Consider the following 9,018-nt stretch of genomic DNA (forward strand, 5'->3'; position numbering starts at 1 on the left):
GCGACTGGTGACGTGAATAATTCTGAGCTGTCAGTCAACTGTGGCACACATGTGAAACTTTAACATAACTTAAACATAACAGATGTGCAACTTAAACATAGCAGATATGAGATGTAAATCTAACTTAAATGTAAAATCTCTCACTCGATCTTACAAAGCTGAAGCAAGAATAAAAAATGAAAAAAAAACCAAAACAAAACTCTGCAGGTTTGTGCAGTACTAATAGAGGAAACGAAGAATAGACTCTCCATTTCCGGTGAACCTCACCGCGAGAGGGGAAGCTATTGTGCAAACAGTGTTTGTTTGTGTTGTGCTTTTTGACATTTACCTCCTGCCACCAGTCCCGACTCCCCGAGCTGGATGGCCACGCCGAACCCCCCCAGCTTCACAGGGGCCGAGTTCTCCTTGGACGCCAGCAACACGCAGTGCGGCTGAGGGAGACACAGAACGACGGACAGACGTGAGCGCGTGCAAGACCTCGCGTCGTCTCCGCTAATTAGAGACACGGGCCGGACACAGGACACGCCCCAACCCCGGACCCGCAGAGCCTTCAGACCTGCACCCGGCACCCAGCAGAACCCCGAGTTAGAAGCCGCGGGGGAGCAGCGAGTCGCATAACTCACGCTCCCCGGCGCACGTGGCTTTTCATTACAGCGTTAAAAGGTTCCGGTCGCCATTTGTTAATTTTGCCCATTTTAGTTTGACGTGATATTAAATCATCTGGGTCTTAACACGTGCCCGCCCAACAGCGCTTCAAGCGTCAACGCCAGAAAGAGACTTTTATCATCTGTTGGGTGAATTCTCTTGAAGCCACCATATCATCATAATAATAACAATAATAACAACACAACAACAACAATAATAACTACATATGGTAACAATAACAAGAACAATAATAACAATAACAACAATAACAACAACATATGGTAACAATAACAACAACAATAATAACAATAACAACAATAACAACAACATATGGTAACAATAACAACAACAACAATAACAGCAACAATAATAACAACAATAATAACAATAACAGCAACAATAATAATAACAATAATAATAACAATAACAGCAACAATAATAATAACAATAATAACAATAACAACAATACTAATAACAATAACAGCAACAATAATAATAACAACAACAATAATAACAATAACAGCAACAATAATAATAACAATAATAACAATAACAACAACAATAACAATAACAGCAACAATAACAACAACAATAATAACAATAACAGCAACAATAATAATAACAATAATAATAACAATAGCAACAATAATAATAACAATAATAATAATAACAATAACAGCAACAATAATAATAACAATAATAACAATAACAATAACAGCAACAATAATAATAATAACAACAATAATAACAGCAACAATAATAACAATAACAACAATAATAACTACATATGGTAACAATAACAACAACAATAACAACAATAATAGCAACAATAATAACAACAACAATAATAACAACAATAATAATAACAATAACAGCAACAATAATAGTAACAACAATAAGAGCAACAATAAGAGCAACAATAATAATAACAACAATAATAATAATAACAATAACAGCAACAATAATAATAACAATAATAATAATAACAGCAACAATAATAACAACAACAATAATACATTTTATTGACACAGTGATTTTCACAATAGTCACACACGCATAACACGTGTACAAATAAACATAAAAACGACCCACCAAAAACATTACACACAACATTACTCACACATTAAAGGCAGTTCTGCGGAGGAGCGTTGTGACGTGAAGGTGGGCAGATCGGTGCAGGTGTGTTTGGGGGGGGGGTTCCAGGGGGAGGGGGCAGCTATGGAGAAGGCTCTGTCACCCCATATCCTCTTGAAACTCTAGTATCCCCACACACACATCAGGGACAAGTGTCCACGCATCTCAGAAGGTCTCACGCATCTCAGAAGGTCTCACGCTCAGACGAGGATCTGACGGAAACACGAGCCTCGGGCGTCTGGATAGCTGCCCGCCACGCGGGGATCGCCCAATTGTATCCGGCCAATCAATTGTATCCAATTGTATCCGGCCAATCACCCCACTCTTCCGAGCCGGACCGGTCGCTGCTCCACCCCCTCTGCTGCAGACTACCACATGCCTCCTCCCATACATGCGGAGTCGCCAGCCGCTTCTTTTCACCTGACAGTGAGGAGCTTCACCAGGGGAACGTAGCGCGTGGGAGGGTCACGCCCCGTACAGGCGCCCCGACCGACCAGAGGAGGCGCTAGTGCAGCGACCAGGGCGCATACCCACATCCGGCTTCCCATCCGCAGACACGGACAATTGTGTCTGTAGCGACGCTCAGCCCAGCGGGAGGTAACACGGAGATTCGAACGGGCGACCCCCGTGTCGGTAGGCAAGGGGACAGAGCGCCGCGCCACCCGGAGGCCCGTCATAGCCACTATCCTGTACAACCATTTCTCCCTTGTCGGTTTCGATGCTTTACAAATGTCAAGTTGTTTCAGTCTCGTCGTTGTGTTGTCAATATCTGGACACCTGAGAGGACACCTGAGAGGGTCCGACCCTTTAGCCGAGCGGTTAGCGACGCCTCCTGCGGTGCGGGCGATACGGGTTCGCGTCCCGGCCGCGGCAGTTTCTGTGGTTGCGTCGTCCCCCGAATTCGCGACAGTATTATCAAAGTACCCTCGAAGTATTATCAGAGTATTATAGAAGCCTTCATCAAAATAAAGTGCTAATGAGGTGTTTGGAGGTTGTGACACTAATTACACGGTGGCTGAACAACAGCAAGGAAAGCGGGCTGCATAGAGAATGCAATACTCTGGTAGAAGCACGGGGTCCTCCTCCTCCACCCTGATGTGACCGATATGGCGGAGACTCCGGAAAACCACCGGGCTTCTAAAAACAGGACGTCTGGGCGGCCGGCGGACTATGACGTCGCTCTGAAAGCGTGTCAGGCTCCTACGACCAGCAGCCTACTGGGAGACCAGAATAAACACAACTCGTCTCACTGGTCCCTGTCTCGTCTGCTGCTGCTGCTGTGTGAGCACGTAGCTCCCCGAGCACAACCAACACGAGACCCGGTTCTGTTCTGACCATCAAGGGGGCGTCCACAGACTGGTACCGTAGGATGGTTTCTGTTCGACTACACCTAGAAGGGGATCTCTGTATTGGGAGGTAGACAAGGAGAGCATGTTGTGTGCACAGGCACCGGGCGTGGTGTGATTCAGCGGTTGGATGTGTAATCACAAGGTCTGTACTGAGCCCGGACACCCGACTCCGCTCTGCCTGGCGGTTTCAAAATCTGGTCGACCCCCCCACTGACCACTGCTTTCCTCTATAAAGTCTCACCTCACCGAACTTGATGTGACGTTTCTCTGTTTCCTCTCAAGAGCACAACTGCGGAAGTGAGCTACTCACAGCTGGAGAGAGAGAGAGAGAGAGAGAGAGAGAGAGAGAGAGAGAGAGAGAGAGAGAGAGAGAGAGAGAGAGAGAGAGGGAGCGAGAGAGAGAGAGAGGGAGCGAGAGAGACAGTGAGAGACAGAGCACGAGAGAGAGAGGGGAGAGGGAGAGAGAGAGGGAGCGAGAGAGAGCAACAGAGAGGGAGCGAGAGAGAGCAAGAGAGAGAGAGAGAGGGAGAGAGAGGGAGAGAGAGACAGAGCACGAGAGAGAGAGAGAGGGGAGAGGGAGAGAGAGAGGGAGCGAGAGAGAGCAAGAGAGAGGGAGCGAGAGAGACAGTGAGAGAGAGCAAGAGAGAAGGAGCGAGAGAGAGCAAGAGAGAGACAGTGAGAGAGAGCAAGAGAGAGACAGTGAGAGAGAGCAAGAGAGAGAGAGAGGGAGAGAGAGGGAGAGAGAGACAGAGCACGAGAGAGAGAGAGGGGAGAGGGAGAGAGAGAGAGAGAAAGACAGAGAGAGAGGGAGGGGGAGAGAGAGACAGAGAAAGAGAGAGAGAGGGGAGAGGGAGAGAGAGAGGGAGGGGGGGAGAGAGAGAGAGAGAGAAAGAGAGAGAGAGAGAGTCTACACAGTATTAGCTTTTCACACCAGGGCAATAAAGTCAGTAAAGCGTCACCGGCGGTGGGAGAAGGTTACTCGCAGAACAAAAGAGGAGTAAGGGAATGACGTGCCTCCTCAGCATGGAGATCTATGAGGTTTTTCCAATCTATCCAACCGGAGGGAAAATCTTGGAATGAGTCAGATAGGGGAGGAAAAGAAAAGGACGACGAAGCCACGAGTGAGCTCTGATTCTGCAGGACGGAGTGAATGCGTAAGAGCCAGACTGGACCCTTTCCTGCCACTGAAGCACATCACAAAGGAGTAACCGAGTCCGCACTTCTTTCACTGAGTAAGTACCCCGCCAAGTTCACAAGAAACATGACCTGTTCTTATGGACAGGGCTGCTAGCAACAGCATTTATTATTACACGACTAGTTCAGATTCGGATTTGAAGATATGAACACACTACACTGGGCTCGCACAGCCTCACAGTAGTACATGTAGTAGAAGGTCGGCTGAACATTTAGGTTGGGGGTACATGTAGTACAGTAGGAGGTCGGGTGAACATGTAGGTTGGGAGTACATGTAGTACAGTAGAAGGTTGGGGGTACATGTAGTACAGTAGAAGGTCGGGTGAACACGTAGGTTGGGAGTACATGTAGTACAGTAGAAGGTCGGCTGAACATGTAGGTTGGGAGTACATGTAGTACAGTAGAAGGTCGGCTGAACATGTAGGTTGGGAGTTCATGTAGTACAGTAGAAGGTCGGCTGAACATGTAGGTTGGGGGTACATGTAGTACAGTAGAAGGTCGGCTGAACATGTAGGTTGGGGGTACATGTAGTACAGTAGAAGGTCGGGTGAACATGTAGGTTGGGAGTACATGTAGTACAGTAGAAGGTTGGGGGTACATGTAGTACAGTAGAAGGTCGGCTGAACATGTAGGTTGGGAGTTCATGTAGTACAGTAGAAGGTCGGCTGAACATGTAGGTTGGGGGTACATGTAGTACAGTAGAAGGTCGGGTGAACATGTAGGTTGGGAGTTCATGTAGTACAGTAGAAGGTCGGCTGAACATGTAGGTTGGGGGTACATGTAGTACAGTAGAAGGTCGGGTGAACATGTAGGTTGGGAGTTCATGTAGTACAGTAGAAGGTCGGGTGAACATTTAGGTTGGGAGTACATGTAGTACAGTAGAAGGTTGGGGGTACATGTAGTACAGTAGAAGGTCGGGTGAACATGTAGGTTGGGAGTACATGTAGTACAGTAGAAGGTCGGCTGAACATGTAGGTTGGGAGTACATGTAGTAGAAGGTCGGCTGAACATGTAGGTTGGGAGTACATGTAGTAGAAGGTCGGCTGAACATGTAGGTTGGGGGTACATGTAGTAGAAGGTCGGCTGAACATGTAGGTTGGGAGTACATGTAGTACAGTAGAAGGTCGGCTGAACATGTAGGTTGGGAGTACATGTAGTAGAAGGTCGGCTGAACATGTAGGTTGGGAGTACATGTAGTACAGTAGAAGGTCGGGTGAACATGTAGGTTGGGAGTACATGTAGTACAGTAGAAGGTCGGGTGAACATGTAGGTTCGGAGTACATGTAGTACAGTAGAAGGTCGGGTGAACATGTAGGTTGGGAGTACATGTAGTACAGTAGAAGGTCGGGTGAACATGTAGGTTGGGAGTACATGTAGTACAGTAGAAGGTCGGGTGAACATGTAGGTTGGGGGTACATGTAGTACAGTAGAAGGTCGGCTGAACATGTAGGTTGGGAGTACATGTAGTACAGTAGAAGGTCGGCTGAACATGTAGGTTGGGAGTTCATGTAGTACAGTAGAAGGTCGGCTGAACATGTAGGTTGGGGTACATGTAGTACAGTAGAAGGTCGGGTGAACATGTAGGTTGGGAGTACATGTAGTACAGTAGGAGGTCGGCTGAACATGTAGGTTGGGAGTACATGTAGTACAGTAGAAGGTCGGCTGAACATGTAGGTTGGGAGTAAATGTAGTACAGTAGAACGTTGGCTGAACATGTAGGTTGGGAGTACATGTAGTACAGTAGAAGGTCGGCTGAACATGTAGGTTAGGAGTACATGTAGTACAGTAGAAGGTCGGCTGAACATGTAGGGTTGGGAGTAAATGTAGTAGAAGGTCGGCTGAACATGTAGGTTGGAGTACATGTAGTACAGTAGAAGGTCGGCTGAACATGTAGGTTGGGAGTTCATGTAGTACAGTAGAAGGTCGGCTGAACATGTACGTTGGGGGTACATGTAGTACAGTAGAAGGTCGGCTGAACATGTAGGTTGGGGGTACATGTAGTACAGTAGGAGGTCGGGTGAACATGTAGGTTGGGAGTACATGTAGTACAGTAGAAGGTTGGGGGTACATGTAGTACAGTAGAAGGTCGGCTGAACATGTAGGTTGGGAGTTCATGTAGTACAGTAGAAGGTTGGGAGTACATGTAGTACAGTAGAAGGTTGGGGGACCGTTCACTTTCCATCAGTGTTAAAGTTAAGCTAGCTTATCTCTGTCCTCAACTGAAACTTCTCTTTAGCTGGGGAGAGAGTACCGCTGTGAGCCCCTTGGCGGGTTTCTGACGGCGGTTAGCAAGGTGGTCAGCCGAGCGGGCCTTGGCTGCTTCTGGATGTCACTGAAGCACACAACTGACCAGAACTAATGAAACTCAAAGATTATCTCGTGAGAGTAACCCGAACAACTGCTAAAAACACAACACAAAGCTCCATTTGAATCAAATGACTTGCAGCGACACACAATTGTTCAACAACTTCCCCAAAAAACGTGTTGGCTTGTTTTAATGTTGAGATATGCACGTCACCGCTTCCCCATTTTGTCTTAATGCAGGGCTAAGAGGCAGATCAACCCGAAAACTGCCATGACAGCCAACGTCACCGCAGCTGCCATGACCACCATTTGGCTTCCACACTCCTCGCTTTCATTTTCATTAGGTACCACCAGGGCCAGCCAGGACAACCTCAGTGTGACCCCCGATCTCAGCAATCCTTGTCCTTCTGACGATAGCTCACTGAGGATACCATTGGCACTGCTGTACTCTCTGATCTTCATCCTGGGTCTGGCAGGCAACCTGCTTGCCCTCTGGACGTTCTTCTGCGTCCAGTCCAAGAAGAACTCGGTGCACACGTTCCTCATCAACACAGCCTTGGCAGACCTGCTGCTGGTGGTTTGTCTTCCATTCAGAGTGTTCTACCACAGCAAAGGAAACCACTGGAGCCTGGGCCCCACCATGTGCAATGTGGTGGGCACCCTGTTCTACATGAACATGTACATTAGCATCATGCTGCTGGGGCTGATTAGCGTGAACCGCTACCTGAAGATAAATCATGGTATGGGAATGTACCGCAGACTGCAAGCCACAAGGTGGAGCGCTGCCACCTGCACAATCATATGGGTTGGGGCCTTTGCTCTGACTTACCCTACTTTCTCTCAATGGATCACAAAGTGTCAAGCAGGTTGGTGATATGGTTAAATTGATACATCAGTTTTTGGGCTTTTTATTATGTGTCCTACATACACAGTCAGACAAACTCATGGATTACTTTTGTATGTCTGTGTATGACGTTTGAAGGTACGCTGACGGGTGAGTTTAGTCTAGCTTTACTCAACTGCTGGATGACTTCTGGGATCATTAGCAGCTCCCTTCAAAAGAAGGGAAATGCAGGGGGCATCTGGGTGGCGGTCTATTCCGTTGCCTACCAACACGGGATCTCCGGTTCGAATCCCCGTGTTGCCTCCGGCTTGGTCGGGCGTCCCTACAGACACAACTGGCCGTGTCTGCGGGTGGGAAGCCGGATGTGGGTGTGTGTCCTGGTCGCTGCACTAGCGCCTCCCATTTTCGGCTAGGGTGCCTGTACAGGTGGGAGGGGGGAACTGGGGGGGAATAGCGTGATCTTCCCACGCGCTACGTCCCCCTGGCGAAACTCCTCACTGTCAGGTGAAAAAAAGCGGCTGGAGACTCCACATGTATGGGAGGAGGCATGTGGTAGTCTGCAGCCCTCCCCAGATCGGCAGAGGGGGTGGAGCAGGGACCGGGATGGCTCGGAAGAGTGGGGTAATTGGACAGGTACAATTGGGGAGAAAAAGGGAGGAAAATCCCAAAAAAAAAAGGGAAATGCATCTTAAAATTTCACCTACGATGGAAGGCTGGTGTAAAAAAACAAAATGTTTGTATTCATAAAGTTGCTAATTCCACTATAAACAAAGAAAAAAGAAATGAGACAATACTACACTTCATAAACACTTCCGCATCCTTGGCTGAGGTAACTTTTATTCAGCTTCTAAGTCTCACGAGAGTGAGGCTGAGAGCGAACGATAATCTCGTTTTTAGGATGTTCTCGTGAAACGCCAGTTAAGAAAAACTGTCAACGCCAGGCCAACAAGTACAAAGAATTAATAATGGGTTTCGGGAGGGTGTATTCCCCTTCCTTTAGAAGGAGCTGCTAATGATCTGCCAGAAACCCAGCAGTTGAGCAAAGCTAGGCTAAACTCACTGCTCAATGTGCCTTCAAACTGCAAGCACAGCTACAAAACAAGGAATCCATGAGTTTGTCCGAGTACGTAGGACGCAGCCTAGAAACCCTGGGAACCTAGAAATTATCCAATGTAAAGGCCCCATGCATGTGTATAAATCGCAGCCACTGACACCGCATCTCTCACCAGCAGGTGTTTCCAGTACAAGCAGCTCATAAATACCAAGTGGAAGGGATACATCAACTTCTTTGTGGTCATTGTTTTCTGGCTGGTCTTCTTCTCTCTGGTGATGTCTTACGGGAGGATCGCCCTCAAACTCCTGAGAACTTCGAGGGACAAACCAGACCTGCCCAACGCGACTCGCTACGGCCGGACCGCCAAGAAGTCCTTCTTCATCCTCTTCCTCTTCACCGTCTGCTTTGTCCCCTATCACATCGTGAGGGTGTTCTACATCATCTCCCAGATCACAGACACCTCCTGTTTCTGGCGGAGGGTGGCCAACCAAGCC

At 47.8% G+C, this 9,018-nt stretch overlaps 1 protein-coding gene across 3 annotated transcripts in view; it reads right to left on the reverse strand.

Moving 5' to 3' along the window:
* Positions 1 to 9,018, reverse strand: part of caska (calcium/calmodulin-dependent serine protein kinase a) — a 129,563-nt gene that overhangs the window by 86,087 nt on the left and 34,458 nt on the right. For all 3 annotated transcript variants that reach the window (XM_056290076.1, XM_056290075.1, XM_056290074.1), the window contains exon 4: positions 329 to 431. In XM_056290076.1, the coding sequence (XP_056146051.1) occupies positions 329 to 431 (103 nt within the window). The remainder of the gene's footprint in view (positions 1 to 328; positions 432 to 9,018) is intronic.

This window comes from Lampris incognitus, chromosome 11 (genome assembly GCF_029633865.1).
Source record: "Lampris incognitus isolate fLamInc1 chromosome 11, fLamInc1.hap2, whole genome shotgun sequence".
Taxonomy (NCBI): domain Eukaryota; kingdom Metazoa; phylum Chordata; class Actinopteri; order Lampriformes; family Lampridae; genus Lampris; species Lampris incognitus.